General features: G+C 39.0%; 1 protein-coding gene across 12 annotated transcripts in view; it reads right to left on the bottom strand.

Annotated features, from left to right (window-relative positions):
* Positions 1–16,550, bottom strand: part of TNIK (TRAF2 and NCK interacting kinase) — a 113,235-nt gene that overhangs the window by 24,021 nt on the left and 72,664 nt on the right. For 5 of the 12 annotated variants that reach the window (XM_053461004.1, XM_053460992.1, XM_053460996.1 and 2 more), the window contains exons 13-20: positions 13,187–13,297; positions 11,273–11,359; positions 10,169–10,369; positions 8,580–8,969; positions 5,774–5,938; positions 2,025–2,261; positions 1,715–1,821; positions 624–787 (exon numbers count right to left, since the gene is read on the bottom strand). In XM_053461004.1, the coding sequence (XP_053316979.1) occupies positions 624–787; positions 1,715–1,821; positions 2,025–2,261; positions 5,774–5,938; positions 8,580–8,969; positions 10,169–10,369; positions 11,273–11,359; positions 13,187–13,297 (1,462 nt within the window). The remainder of the gene's footprint in view (positions 1–623; positions 788–1,714; positions 1,822–2,024; positions 2,262–5,773; positions 5,939–8,579; positions 8,970–10,168; positions 10,370–11,272; positions 11,360–13,186; positions 13,298–16,550) is intronic. The other 7 variants (XM_053461000.1, XM_053461001.1, XM_053461002.1 and 4 more) reach the window with 5 other exon arrangements.

The raw sequence follows: 16,550 nt of genomic DNA, 5'->3' as shown, positions 1-16,550 counted from the left end.
ACCCGAGTTTGAATGGTTAAATATCCAAAACAAGAATTTTGTCCTTTTCTTACCTTTAAACCCATCTCGAACTGAGCCCTTAAATTTACTGAGGCTTAATTACGATTAACAGCAAGGCACATGTGAGAAGGGACAATTACAGAGCAACTGTCTTCCTATTTGATTATGTTTCTTTAACAATGGTCTGAGCCAGACAGCACTAAGCAGAGTGGGTACAGATACTGTACAGCGTGTGCTTAGAAGAATCCCATTGTGATTAGATCTAAGAGAAGAACGCAGCTGGAAACCGGATGGGAATGGCAAAGGCAACGCAAACACAAAGTGTTTTTTTCATTATTATATTTTCTTTTACAACAAGGAACATGTTTTATTAACCTAATTCACCTAAGCACAATATGCTGCAGCACGCGCGCTCCGGTGAAGCCGATAAGAAAGCCAGAGCTGAGCTCCCACGCACACAATCTCCTCCAAGAGCTGCGTGTGGGAGGAAGAGTGCGGTGCACAGTTATTATTCTGCGCGGTGACAATGCCGCCCTAATGCTTGTAATGCCTTGGGTCTAGGTTTCCGTAGGTGTATCCTATAATGTCAGAAATGTGACACTGGGAATTGAAACATGCCTTACCTCTCACTCGGTTTCTCTCACTAGAGCCTGCCTGAGAACCAGGCTGTGAACCTCCCTGGGAACTGGGCTGGGAACTTGGGGTACTTGAACTGGAAGAGCTACCACTGCTGGTTCTCTGGATTGGGTTCTCTATGATGGTCTCAGTCCTCCTCAGATCAGGGTTACTGCATAATAGGATTGTCATTGAGTTACAGGTCAAAGGTAGATATGGGAAAGCATCAAAGAACAACTATGAAACAGATGCAGATATTACATGTATTTTTTCTTCAAGCTATCTGTTTCACTGATCTCTGTCTTTGCACTAAATAAGTACTTGTGTAGCTTAACGGTGGCTTCACACAGAAACATTCCATAGAGAAAAGGAAGACTGGTGTGGGGCAGATATGTTTATTAAAAAAAATTACACATGACTACTTCTTAAAACAAAAAAAGGTTTAGAACGCATCTAAAAACACAGAGAAAACGTGTTGACAGCTCAATGTTTATCAACATTTTTCTTTAATATGTTAACCCAGTAAAAGACGGATAGACAGCATATGGCTGGGATCATTCCAAGGGAACCTGATATTTGCTAGTCTGTCTTATTTCTGCAAACTGATGTTGTGTTTCAATCTAGAGCCTGTGGAGATCAATGTTTTGAACACAGTAGGAAATACGTCATCGCCACAATGAAATTTGTCCAAATCAGTACCAAGAATTTCCATTCATAGTATTCCAATTTGCTTTTGGAACGAGAGGCGTATTTATACGAGGCTCTACCTTAAGCCTGATCAAAGGCAACACTGTTACCAACTCCTGACAAATACACTTCTCTCACCTCACATCCACATACTGTAAAACCAACATTGGTTTTAATCATATGCAATGGGCTATATTTAAGTAAACAGAACATAATTTTGGTTTAGAAAAGTCCCTCCAAATGAATATGCGTTAAAATAGAAGTATACATTGGAATCCCAGTTATGGATGCCAAGGCAAGCTTGACACCTAACCAAGACATACCATCAGTCCCGAGGACAACTCTTAACTTCTGGGTACTTAGACTGTACCTTACTTTCCCTACACAACCAGAAGATGCTGTCTCTGCTTACCTGGCTCTTATAGGCTGGGCACCCAATCTGTTTCCTAAATTGTTGCCATTTCCAGGACAGTTCTTTCGTGTTAATGCAGGTGATATAGAAGTAGTCCTCTGAGGTACCTGGAATTAGAGAAGGTCAAGCAAAAGGCTAGATTGCATTAGCAAGCTCCACACATTTATTGACAAGTCATTACTAGGGATTAAGCCAACAATGCACTCTCTGACTGATGTAGTTAAACATTCAGACACTCGCCGCAAGTAGCATTAGAAACATTAGCTCTCCTAAATGGATTAAACAGGTTTTAATTTAAATCAATTTGTACCTTAGGTGGAAGGTCTTCCTCCTGGCGTAACCATGAACTGCGATCAAACTTTTCAATACGAGGAGGAAGAGGAGGGTTTTCAGACGTTGGGTCAGAGTTTTGCCTTGGCATCTCAGGTCGATGAGAGACAATGCTCTCCTGGAACGCGGACATTCCCTTGTTAGACTGTTCGTGTAGTGATTGTGAGGCCGACATGGATGATCCCTGGGTTTTCACAGATACCAGAAGTGGAAGTTGCTAAGGAAGATATGGAATGGGTTACCTACCAGATGCTTTTAAAAACCAAGCACTCAATCATTTGTGCGTTTTTTAATGAAATTTGGTCACTGGAGAGACACCGACAGAGCGATACCAAAATCTGCATGAAAAAAATAAATAAATAGATGTGCTACCTACATAATGTGCAAAAATATTGCTCAGGAGGCAACCGGTTCGACTGTTTTGCATGTGTGACTGAGGAATGGATGATTACTAGTAGTTTGTTTCTATGCTACAGTAAAGGTTGATTGGGAAACGCACATAAAGAGCAAAAAATGACATTTATACAGAACTTTGTCTGTGAAGCATCGCATGCCTGATTTGTGTATCTGTTAGAGGAAGTGAACAACACTGTCGGGAATATTGCATTCCTTGCCGGCCTAATGTCTGCCATACTTGGCCACAAAAAGACTAAAGTAGGTTAATGTCTGTGGAAAGGCGATGAATATATGGTAATAACATTTAAAATATATACTTAGTTTTCAGTGGCAAAAAGTGTCCCCTTTAAAACTACGATTTATTGCCCCTTGCAAATGCAGAATCCCCCCTTAGTCCTTTGCTTCCTTACGCACCCCCTAGATCCCGAGGTGTGCCTGGATGAACACATCTCCTGACTGCAGAAGTGACTTTGAGATGTACTCTCTACCAGCCAGCTGTGGCTCCAGCTCACGCGAGTTTAAGGAGGTCTAACAAGATGTTACAGAAACACTAACAAGATGTGACAGCCTTCCTGCCAAGCAGCCGAAAGTGGCCTGAAAAAGGTCACACGACGGAGGGGGTGGTGCTTCTAAACAGGATTTATTTTTCCCCCAACAGGTACACAATGCATACTAAAGTACTTAAAAGGTACTTTAATATTAATGTATTATTGGTGGGACTGCACAGGACACTAAATAACCCCTCTAAGTATGCAGGAGATCAAATCTCATCATGGCAGATGGTCAACAGAGATCAAATTCAATGTAACCCTGCTAAGTGCATTATCAGATGTGCAGGTAGAACGCGACAAGACACAACCTCCTGATGTTTTCCTCATTTTATTTTAATCAGGCCCACTTATCATATTTGCATGCATTACCTTATCTTGAAATTAAGTTGTTGTATGCAGTGAACGGAAATAGTGATTTGCTAACATATTACGCAAGAATAATGTAAAATAAGTGGGTTCGTAACAAAATGTGTACTGTAAAAAACACCTATAAAATTGCAACTTTATTAAAGTGTTTTGTATTAATTTCAGACCTTGGTGTTTCAGAAGAAAAAAAAAAGGGAAAATATGCTTTTTTATTATTAAGACACAGTTTAGTTTATTTACTTTCCTCAGATGTACAGATCAAAGTGTAAGATCTGATTGTTTTCTGTGTATGCCTAGAGTCTATCTCACATCTGCACATGTACGTGGGGGGGTGGTGCAAGATTCACACGGAAAAGGATGCTGAAGATGTGGACTAATTGTAAAAAAAAATTCATGTGCCTGGATTGTTTGTCAGCCTTTTCGCCTATTTGGACGGAAAGGCAGGACGTAGATAAGGTTCGGCCACAAAAGCAGTCAGGAAAACACTAGTGTGAACAATCTGAGAAGCTTTGGAAATCTTGGCTTTCAGATGTTCTTGGTAGGATATACTACAAGATACAAATACATTTATAAATCTCACTATATTTCATCTCCATGTTTATATAAAGCGCGAGTACACAGGAATACATTGCAGTTAGCTGGTGTCATTTCCTTTTTACGGTATTAATCAGAAAAGTGGCTATAGTCGTGTCAGCCCATGAGGAAAAGGAGTCTCAAGAAGAAGATGTTTTATGTTGGCCCAATAAAAGATTGGACTAAAGACTCCTTACTTACAGTATGGTGCAGATAACTATTTTTTCCAGTTTATAGAACTGTTATTAAACATTACTTTTGCAATAAGCTATTCATTATTTGCATACAAGACATTATTTGCATTATACAGATAAATGTTTTATGTTTTGTTTTAAGTTTTGTTAGGGGTAAGGCCATTAAAATGTTTTTCCTTTAAATCAATAAAAGTTGAAAAGCAGGTATACGACAAGAATGCTAAAATATACTAACACATGCTACTCATCACCAGGAAGCCTAATGGCAAATGACATTTCTGCCCATGAAACCCATTGGCTCTGGCCATTTGGGAATTGAACAGTTGCCAGAGGTCCCAAGAGTCATACCACTAGCTAACAGTGGGGACCTAAGCCACATCCATTGGGACTGTCCCTGAAGATTGATAAAGTCAAACTTAATTAAATATATTAAAATAGCTTTCAGCACTGAGTAATATGTCACAAAAGTGCTATAAAATATATGTAAGTAAAAGGTAGGAGGTATTACAACTGGGTTGGCTGGCTACATAGAGTTGCTGGTTGTTACTCAAAGCGGGCTTGCAATTATTTTGGCTTCTTTCTGAATAACTGAGGCTGCTAACATCTTCCTATGGAATATGTTGGTGGCCACCATTTTCCCCCCAGCAAATAGGAAATGGTTGATTATATCTCAGTGTGACCATAGGCAATAGCTGCTAAGTTTGCACCAACCATTAAAATGGAATCTGAGTTTAGACCCAATATTGTACAAATCCATTTACTGTTCAGGTATTACATCCATTCAAGCCTTATAAACCCCCCCCAAACACACAAATTTAGCATGACAGCTTGACGTCTCCCAGCCATTGCCAGGTTGTGGCGGCTTTTGCTTCCTGATTGAGCCTCATTTGTGTTTTTAATGTGTATTTTGTGACATTTACAGGCACAGGCAGAGAAATCACTGGCTTGTGCTATGTAAATGAAGCAATTATTTAGTGCTGTACACCGCTCGCTGCCCTTCTACACAGTAAACCACTCCGGTCTACATGGTTACTGTTGTACATACTATATGTTCAAGCATAATGAGCAAACACTGTAACATCATGCTGACATTACTGCATTTTGTAGTTGGAATAAAAAAATGTTTAAAGAAATTCAAGATTTTGATAACAAAGAAGGTAGAGAGCTAGTAGTAGTAGTAGTAAATATTTTCCTTCAAATCGGATTCCAATTTATCATATATATATATATATATATATATATATATATATATATATTAATGCAAATGTCTCTTTAACGCCAATATTAACAGTATGCCACACGTTTGCTGTTATTGCACTAAACATGTTCATTGTTGACATGTTTAGTCTGATTGGGATGGAAGTATTGTGTGAAGCTGTGGTTGCATTCTAAGTCTAATAACAAATCCGGTTAAAGAGAGTCTTTGGTGCATCAACATATTCAAAGAATGAAATCTAAGAGTCCATAAGCTTTCACAACCACAGATGAACACTTTCCTAAGCATATGAGTTCTTGAGAGTTTATGATGCCACATCCTATTCCCTGAACCCATTATTCCAGTAACGATTATCACAAACTTCTAAAGACTCTAAACAAGAGCAACAGAAATTGTCTACAACAAAAATCACATCTAGTTATGTTATTGGTACCTGTGGATCAATTTGTCTGTGCATGGGCGGTGTCCGTGCAGGTTGTACTCCGCTAATGCTAAAGGACTCTGACCTCGGGGGCAAATTTGGATCAGATATTCTGTTAGCTGCTTTATGTGGCATAGCAGGTGAACTCTGCCGATTGAGTCGGGTACGTTCTTCTACCTGAGCAACAAAAACAAAAAACAAACCACATTAGCCGAAAAACCAAATCCCTTCTTGTTTTCTTCAGTCGATCTCCATGGAATCTATATTTCACTTTCCAAACCAGTTGACTTAAATGCAAGAGCAAAAAGTCATTAAAGTAAGAACAGCTACTACAGTACCCCTACTAATAATGGCATAATTCTAAATCAAAGGCCATTCATAAACCAAATCAATGAATTATTACCAGTTATTGATACTGGTGAGGCTAAGTCTATACAGAATACAGGATCTTATCAATCAATGCTCTAAATCTATATAGCTGATTATATGATATATACAGTTACTGAGGAACCATATATTATATAGCTAAGGTAGACTGGAGTATAAACTCAAATGCTTCCCTATTGAACATATCTTTGTTCTTTAAAACACATGGAAGGTGGGCTCATGGTTTGCACCCACTATATGTGCGGAGCTGGGGTCCTTTGCTTTTTCACTATTTCCAAAACTCTATATAACATTCGTGACAAATGAATTCATTACTTTTGCTATCACGAAATGAGTGTTTATTTAAATGATGGTTAATCAAATGGTATGTTTGCATTGAGTAAAAAAATGGATTTGTATTTTATGTTCTTGTAATGATTAAAATTTCCTTACGGTACTGGGAATAACTTCAAAATATTAAGTAGAATACCACGGATTACAAATTACGTTCAGATAGGGTTGTTTGGATAATTAGTCTCAGGAGGACCCTCACTTGCTTTGCCGTTAATGCTGTGTTGCTCAAGGGTAACAAATGACGAAAAGACTGGTTTAGAAAGTGATATATATAGCTAAAAAGGAACAAAAAATTAAGAAATTGAATTTACATGTGAATAAAAGGTAACTATGGACTGTGACAAGAAGCAGTGATGGCTTTCACAGTGAAAAAGTGCAGGTACTTATAGGAGGCTGTGGGCAAAGTGGGGACAACTCAATGCCTTCAAACGAGTAATTAAAACAAAAATGATGGTCTATCAAATGGCACACGGAACAAACGTAGGGCTAGAAGGGCAATATAATAATTATATATAATATATATAGTCAAGGAGAATAGCGCATAGAGAATGGCCATTTTAGGTCACTAGGCCACAAATCTCTTTGGTCAGAATAATTCACCGGTGAATGCAGAATAACGCCCCTGAGAGTACATGCACCTTTCCATCTGCGTGAGATACCGTATAAACATTGTATAGCTGCCATGCAAACCGACAGACTCTTCCCATCCGACAGTGCTCTCATGCTGTGACTCCTTTTGCTTTCTAACTTAAATTTAAGTGCTTAAAAACATGCCTCATTTGAAATAAAGACATTATTTTGAACATAAAAATCAGAGAACGAGGAGTTATTGTTAATCACCATTTCACCACCACCACCTAATCACCTTCCGAAGAGTTTAGACAGAAGATCAATGAGGTACCATAAGCATTATACTAGTAGCTCTAGAACATACAGACACAGCTATTTTACAACCTGGTTAACAGTTTTCTAAATATGAGACCAGTAGGGTACTTTGTCCATATCCAACTGATTATAGTTACATTGTTATACCTTTAGGGCACTTGGGTAAATAAAAGTTATTCTTGCTATGGTACACATAATGAAACTTCTCTTTCAGCAGAACCGGGGAGGTGAAAAACTAATCCTGTGGATGGATAATGTGGGTTCACTAAGCTTAGCGTGCAGAAGATAGGGACACTGTCACATCCTGGTTAACCCTAGGTACAAGCATGACAGGAGCCGTCAAGCCTGAAAGCCTTGTGGGCCGAGTGTTGGACAGGAAAAAAGTAGGCAAGACCTACAAAGAGTGCTGTTCTAAAAAAGAAAAAAAACCACTGGAATCCACTAAACAAATCCAGACTTAATCAGTTGATTGCATGTATGAATTATGAAAGTTATACTTGTAATACCAACAGATGTTGGTAGTAAGATGGGGTCTAGATTGTGGTATACTGATAACCAATAGTACAACTACAAAACCCAAATAATTGTCTGCCCCACTATAACCAGCCTGGAAAAGGATAATTCTGTTTTTTTTCTATAGATCTTTGTGCCCGGAGACCTGAAACATTTTCTTTGGGAGAAAACAAACAGATGATGATGACAATGATGATGGAGATTTCATTACAATGCGACTTAAAACATCGCTGCCATGAAGAAAGAGATCTATATAAGATAATAAACCAACAGAGAGACAGGGCAACAAAAGATTCAAGTGAGCGAAGAAGAGGGCAGTAATGCTTGCACACAGATATGGATCCAAGCCCACAGAGACAGCTGTTAGGAACCCAACAAATCAAGGCAAACACAACAAAGCAAGAGACCGAGGGACACGTAAGCCTTTACACCACAAACAGCCACCGGAATACAGCTTAGATTTCAGACACTGTGGCTGCCTATCATGAATGGGTTAATGTATGCTTTTTTTTTTTTTAAAGAAGATACAGAAATCTAAGTATAGGCTCAGATTATCAGAAATACACTAATCATGCATGACCGCTCTCCAAGTGAAGTTATCTATAAGGATAAGTCGTGAATATAATTTTTGTTCTTCGCAGTTGATTGTTAAATGGTTCATGCATGTTAATTTAGTTAAAAAAGTGAAACCTCTCATGACCTTGGAATATCCAGTGTCCCTGGCTGGACTACATCCTTGTGAGCGGGACCCTTTAAGGGATGTTAATGATTTTCGCCCTGGTTCATTTTCTGGTGAGTTCACTTGGAGTAAGTATCTCACTTCATCATCTAGAGATTGCACTTCGCTCTGTGTTGCTTGTGCCCAGGGCCCTGACTTGGAAATCTGAATTGAAGGCAATATCATGGATGGAGCTAAGTTGTCCACTTTCACACGACCTGAGGCTTGCAGGTTCTGAGAATTTGGCCTACTTGAGGGCTGCCAACTAGAAGATGCATCTTTGGTTACCAAGGACACCTGCTGTTCGATAACAGAAGTATGTTGCTGCTTAGCAGGAAGAACAGGCGAATTACTAAGAGATCGCTGTTGAACCTGGGAGTGGGATCACACAAAATTATACTATTACAACACAACATTAAAACTCACAATGGCAAAATTAGATTATTAATGGAGCATGCACATTCCATTACGATGAAAAACTGGTTTATAGCGAAACTGAAAACTGCATGAAGGTTAAATCGCTTAAAATCAGTAATTGTTAGCAATGACTGCTAATGATATGTTATTATTGCGCTACGCATGTCTTGGTTTCCCAGAAAACATTGTCAAACACAAGCGCTTAGTCGCCACGTTCTGAATATGAAGCCGCTTCAATGGCTGGTCGCAGGGCATGGAACTCAAACCATAGGCAAACTCAGATGGCCAAGGATACTTTAACAATGTCTTGCGTTCCATGCAGTTCTTTTTTTTTTAAATGGAGAAATCGTTGAAAAAAAGGCTGATTTTCTGTTTGGTGGTGTGGCCTCAGCAAAATGAGCATAGTGGCACAGTAACGAATAATGAAGATAATCAATATATCCAATATCTTCTCACCCTTATCAGAATAATACATATTTATAATACATATTTATGCTTGTGATGTTAAATGACAAGGAATGGCAGTTTGAAATATTGTCCTTCAGGATATCACGAGGCTTCTTAGAGAGAGTGGTACAATTGAAAACATAGAAAAGTAAATCAACCATCATTGACTAGAAGCACAACATAATCCACAAATCACTACATCAAATGGCACACAGTAATATATAAAAAATTATCAACAGAGATCTAAAAATGCACCGCTGGGGAAAAAGTGCTGTAAAATGGAAACCTTTTGCTAGCTAAAACATTATTTAAGGGATGAAGGTGGCCAACCATGATGCGCTCGCTGTACTTTTTAGCACTCCACAAAACTACTGGCTCCATCACTGGGATATGTGCTGTGGAAATGAAGGAAAACCAGGTGACTGTGCATGTACTTTAGCAGGCATTCGGGCCTGAATTTGGCACAGAAATCAAGGAAAGCGTATGATGCCCTCATCCCAACATCTACGCCTACTTCTACACCACAATAATCTGATGTTTATTCTCAGATAAGAAGAGATGAGCTTCTGTACACAATGGCTTAATGTTAATAAGATAATTTACACGCTCGCTATGTTGTATCAGAAACACAATACTTTGGAAATAATAACTGTTATGGCATCAAATTTCATTTTAATGAACATTCCTTAAGAATAAGCCAGCCATACCTCTTTTGCCCAAGCTGGCTTCTCCGCGGGGTTTAGTCCTTCCTTGTAATGATAGAGTGGCTTCTTGTCCGATGCCCTCTGCTCTTGCCGCTGCTGTTGCTGCTGCTGCTGAAGAGAAACCAAGTAATCGCGCTCTTGCTGCAATTGCCTCTGTAGTCGTTCTGCCTGTCTTTGTTCTTCTAATTGTTTGCGCTTATATTCCTTAAAAAAAAAAAAAAAAGTTACAAGTTAAAAGTATAGACCAGAATATTTGCCCCGCTGGTCTAATCCAACACAGACCTTGGATTTTTGTTTTTTATCTTACTCCCACATGCTATAAAGTTTCAGATGGCAAATGAAAAAGCCTTTGCATGACCAATGGAGTACATGACAACATACAAATCTGTGCAGCCCGCAGTGACTAAAAGTAGTGCACTATATACCGAGCAACTGCGAGTTTGTAATACCTAGAAAAACTACATATGGAGCTTATTGTTATCTTTTAGTTATTTAGCGCCAACAATTTATACAGCGCTTCACACAATACATATATTCAAGGGGTATGACGAGACTAGAACTGACAGACTAACCAATACATTAGGTAAAGAGGGCCCTGCTTGCACGTTTACAACCTAGAGGGTATGTACAATAAGCAAAGTTTGAAAAGTTGTCGTCTCACCACAGCAATTGGACCATTCTTCAGACTACACTAAATCATTTTTTATACATAGTGGTCTCTTCTTCAGTGTGGAACGAAGGAAGAAATATATCGGACTGAGTTCCCAAAAGCTTATATAGCTTGTACGTTGCCCAAAAAAGGTATCAAAGAGTCCCGTTTTCTCCACCTGGGATATATATTGTGGTTGCAGTATACAGCGGCTGTGTTAATTTATTGTTACTTAATCAGTTTAAGGGTTGAGTCTTTACACCAAAACAGGCTAAATGGTTGTTGGGTGCCATCAAGTTCTATTTTTCTATGTTTCTAAGACGGTGCTTTCTGGACAAATGTAACATGCAAACCACATACAAATGTAATCCATGCCACTGGTAACATGAGCAACATCACGACAGACCATGCACAAGCACATGATGGAGTGAAGAAGCTAGGACATCGGCTCCCATTACCAGCAGTAGAGCTTGTTCCTGCAGTAACTGCTGCTGCAAAATCTCTAACTGTCTCTGTTCTTCCTCTAACTGGCGTCTGATGTATTCCTGGCATTTGCAGCAAGTGAAGGAGAGAAAATCAAAGAAAAGACTTATTCGGCGAATAGTTAGTAGAGTCAGAGAGAAACATGTTAGGTACCCTAAACAGTCCTAGTGGCCGTTGTGCTGCAGCTCCTTAGAATGGTGGATGATGGGGATTGTTGTCTAGCTAGAGTTGGTACAACCATACAGAATATAGTTGAATGAACAATTCAAAGGACCAGGTTGCTTTCACCCCTGAAGAATAAAAGTACTGGCAGCACGTACAGAGCATTGTAATTGTAATTCTGGCTGAATGTATACTTTGGTATTCAGAACAAATTTATGATAATAACTGCAGCCTCTGAAATATTTTAACCTGCTTGTCTAAGGAATATGAGAACGCAGAGTTAAAGTTCATGTTAACATTTTTAAGTATGATGTTCTTAATGGTCACCCATTTAAGAGTTTAAATAACTAAAATGTTTGATACTTGGGCATTAATTATGCTTCATCCCGGATTCCCACCGTAGAAGTAGGCCAGACAGCCTCCGCAGTATAGAAGTCAGGTTTGGCATAACCATTTGGGACTTGAAGGGCTGAGTAATGCCTTTAAGATTACTTGAAGAGAAAGTTTTTGTTTTTTAATGACTGGTAATTTAGTATGACTTGCTAATTTGCCACATTTTTAAAATGTTTCAGATCATCCAACTCATTTTAATATAAGACTATGTGAAAAAACAAACAAAATGCAGCTATTAACTTATTTCACTAACTGAGGGTAAAGAGTTAATCAAAACCTATATCACTCATGTCAAAAAGTATTTTCCCCTAAACCTAATAAGTGGTTGTGCCATCCGTAGTGGCAACAACTGCAATCAAATGCTTGTGATAACTGGCAGTGTGCCTTTGCAACGCAGTGGAGGAATTTCAGACACTCTTCTTGGAAGAAGCCACATTGGAGGTTTTTGGAGCATGAACTGGCTGTTTTAGGTCATGCCACAGCATCTCAATCAGATTCAAGTCAGAACTTTGACTAGGCCACTCATTTTGTTTCTTCTGAGCCATTCAGAGATGGACTTGCTTTTGTGCCTCCGATCATTATACTGCTGCATGACCCAACGGCGCTTGAGCTTGTAGGTCACAAACTTATGGCCTGGACATTCTCCTTCAGGATTTTCCATCAATTATGGCAAGTCACCCAGGTCCTAAAGCGGCCCCGGACCATCACACTACCACCACTGTTGGTATGATGTTCTTATTGTGTAACGCTATGTCAGCTGTCAGAGGACCCATGCCTTAAAATCATCATTTAAATCATCATTTAAAAACTGCACTTTGTGTTTCGCTGGGGTTATCGCTGTCTAATTTTAAAATTAGGCTTATTATCTGAAATATTTAAGTGTGACAATGATGCAAAAATAGAAAAGAAAGAAAGAAAAAACCCGGGAATACTTTTTTTCACATATATATTATGTCGCATCACAGCTAATAAAATAACTCATTCTTGTAACTACACCACCTGTAAAGGGCGATCCAGATTATAACTAAATTTCTCATAAGAAGAATCAAACAAACTCAGTAAAACATGCAAAAGAAAAAGTGCTCCTTCTATTACAATGAGTTTGGAAAATTCAAAATATCTAACTAGCCAATCACAACTTATTTCTTCAGTACTACTTTATAATCTCCAGAACACTATAATTCTGTAATAAACCTGCAACTGAATTAGTTGTTACCGGATTACCAAGCAAATACAACATGTCTTGTGCGTTTCATTAAGATCATTAAATGATAGTAGTTACAAATCTAGCCAATTTGGGTTCAAAAAGTATAGAAACATCTAGGGTGACTGACCTTCTCATGCTCTGCCCGCCTCCGTTCTTCCTCTCGACGCATCTGTTCCTCGTAACGCCTCCGCTGGTCCCTTTCCTGTTGCTTTCGCATTTCTTTTTCGCGTCTTTGCTGCTAACGATACAAAGGAAAACATTATAAAAATACAAAAAAGGTATAGTAAATGATTTCATTATTTATCTTACACCATCATTGCGATAGTTATTATTGCCAGGAATAATACTAAGATTTTTTTTGTAGAAGTGACAGGAGCCCTGGAACATATTATATGAAAATTAAATCAACGGGTCATTTGCTTGCGCTACTTACCTATAGTGCCACGATCACATTGTATATGGACTACTATAGTTCACTTTATCAGACTTTAGTAGGTAACAATACACAAACATACTATTTAGATATTAAATCGGTTACTTTACTTTTAGTGAATTTCACCAAAGTTTAAATGGGATAAAATATGATCTACTTGCTTATAGGGCTGCAACAACTAATCGATAAAATCGATAATAATCGATAATGAAATTCGTTGCCAACGAATTTCATTATCGATTAGTTGAATCGATTATTATCGATTATAAAATGAGGGTTTTTTCAGAGCAAACGCTCTGAAAAACACCCCTCATTATATAATAGTTTAGTCTGACTCACAGCAGCAGCTCCTACTTACCAGTCCCTCCCTGTAAATCACTGTGACAACTGGCCCCGCCCCCTTCCTTCTCCCAGAAGGCCAGAACCACATGGCTGTGACACTCATCTAACTGTAAGTATAAAATTTATATTTGGGCTACTGAAAGTCAGGGGAGGTGGGGGTTAATTTAGGGGCAGTTATGGTTAATGGGGTGTTTAGGGTTAATTTAGGGGCAGTTATGGTTAATTGGGTGTTTAGGGGCAGCTATGGTTAATGGGGTGTTTAGGGGCAGTTATGGTTAATAGGGTGTTTAGGGTTAATTTAGGGGCAGCTATGGTTAATGGGGTGTTTAGGGTTAATTTAGGAGCAGCTGTGGTTAATGGGGTGTTTGGGGTTAATTTGAGGCAGTTGTGTGTTTAGGGTTAATTTAGGGGCTGTTGTGGTTGACAGGGTCTTTAGGGTTAATTTAGGGGATGCTGTGGTTAATGGGGTGTTTAGGGTTAATTTAGGGTAGTTGTTTTGATGGGGTATTTAGAGTTAATTTAGGGGTAGTTATGGTTAATGGGGTGTTTAGGGTTCATTTAATGATGAGGACTGAGGGTTAATTTAATAAAGTTAACTTAAGATGCAGTTAGAGATAAAGGGGGGCAGACTAAGGGGAATCTAAATCCTGGGGGCAGTGAAGATTAACCCAGTACTTATTTATAAAAGTATGGTGTCAGTGTGCTGTGAACAGGTCTGTGACTCTATGAGGGGACTATGAGATATCTGGGGGGGTATAAGGCATATCTGGGGAAGACGGAGTGACATATCTGGGGGTATAAGGCATATACAGTATATAAGGCATATGTGGGGAGGGCAGTGTGGCATGTCTGGGGAGGACGGAGTGGTGTATCAGGGTGTAAAAGGCATATCTGGGGCCACAGTGGCATATCTGGGGGTGGAGTGGCATATGTGGGGAGGGCAGGGTGGCATGTCTGGAAGGCAGCGTGGCATGTCTGGGGAGGATGGAGTGGTGTATCAGGGGGTATAAGGCGTATCAGGCACAGTGGCATATGTGGGGGTGGAGTGGTATATGTGGGAGGCAGCGTGGAGTGGCATATGTGGGAGGCAGCGTGGAGTGGCATATGTGGGAGGCAGCGTGGAGTGGCATATGTGGGAGGCAGCGTGGAGTGGCATATGTGGGAGGCAGCGTGGAGTGGCATATGTGGGAGGCAGCGTGGAGTGGTATATGTGGGGGGCAGCGTGGAGTGGTATATGTGGGAGGCAGCGTGGAGTGGCATATGTGGGAGGCAGCGTGGAGTGGTATATGTGGGAGGTAGCATGGCAAGCCTGGGCTCAAATGTGCATAAATTGGGGGGGCTGGTTGGGAAATAAAGACAAGAAATGCATTTTATCAAAGTTTTTTTTTTATTCTGCTGTTTGTATTTAATATCATTTGTTTATTAAATTATTTTAAATAAATGAAAAATTTACATTCATTTTTTTTATCCGATTAATCGACAAAATAATCGGCCAACTAATCGATTATGAAAATAATCGTTAGTTGCAGCCCTACTTGCTTATTAAATTAAACCCGACACCCCCAGAAACTTGCATTGTATTGATGTTAAATCTTATGTATACAGATATTTGGCTATAAGCTATTTTTTTGCAAAAGAGCTGACACTTAGATCTTATATCTAAATAGAACAGGCACGGGTGTGGAGGGTGTTAGGAAACTGCTGCCTGGAAAGTAACAAGTATGATTTCTGCGGGGCATCGATCCACTTTAATAGCGGCCATATACAGGTGGTCCTCCAAAAGTCTTCAATTCAGCTAACCACTGCACTCTCTTTTAAGACACATCTATAAAATCAATGTTTCTGAGACAAATACAGGGTATATGTATAAACTGATTTCTGACACACACACACATATATATATATATATATATATTATATATAATATATATATATATATATTTATTTTTTATTATTATTTTTAAAGTAAACCTGTGAACAAAAAGCAGCAAAATCACACCATAAGATGTTTCACTTCCCAGGGATAAATATTTGTCATATTCCGGCGCCAGACAATCCACAAAGGGTAGGTAGCACTCAGATTCTGTAGAAAGTATTACATGAGCTCCACTAAAGTAATATAAATTTCTTCATTCTATGTCAATTTTGTGAAGAAAAGAGCCAGACACGCTTAAAGCGTTTCGCACAAAGTAAACAACCAAAATGAACTGCCAAAGTGTCACAATTGCACCTGCAATGTATGGCTGAAAACACAATTTTTTTGCATTATTGTGTCGCAAGCACAATTTTAAGGCTTTACGCTTATCGCACATTCTGCAACACTTTTATTACATGCACTCCAGTGCGCTAAAAAGGATTTGCAATGCTAATTACCAGCACTTAGCAAAGTAGTCTGTGCACTGAATATATATATATATATATATATATATATATATCAGCAAGTAACCATACAAAAGTAACTAATAATACACACATAAAAAAAGGAACCTTCTTAAGAAAATGTTACCGTAGCTTCCAAGTCGCTTCTCAAACAGTGGAGAGACAAGGCAAGTCCACAGCAAGGGCACACATGAAGAATATGGTAGTTACTATGTATGATGCTTTTTACAACAAATATTACATACATCGTCCTTAAATCCATAGGACAATGTGATATGAGGATATGGTGGGAACTCGCCCTACCGTTCAAAACTTTGGGGTCGCTTAAAAACGGCCT

Source organism: Spea bombifrons, chromosome 3 (genome assembly GCF_027358695.1).
Source record: "Spea bombifrons isolate aSpeBom1 chromosome 3, aSpeBom1.2.pri, whole genome shotgun sequence".
Taxonomy (NCBI): Eukaryota; Metazoa; Chordata; class Amphibia; order Anura; family Pelobatidae; genus Spea; species Spea bombifrons.
This window is presented reverse-complemented; position numbering and strand designations above follow the sequence as displayed.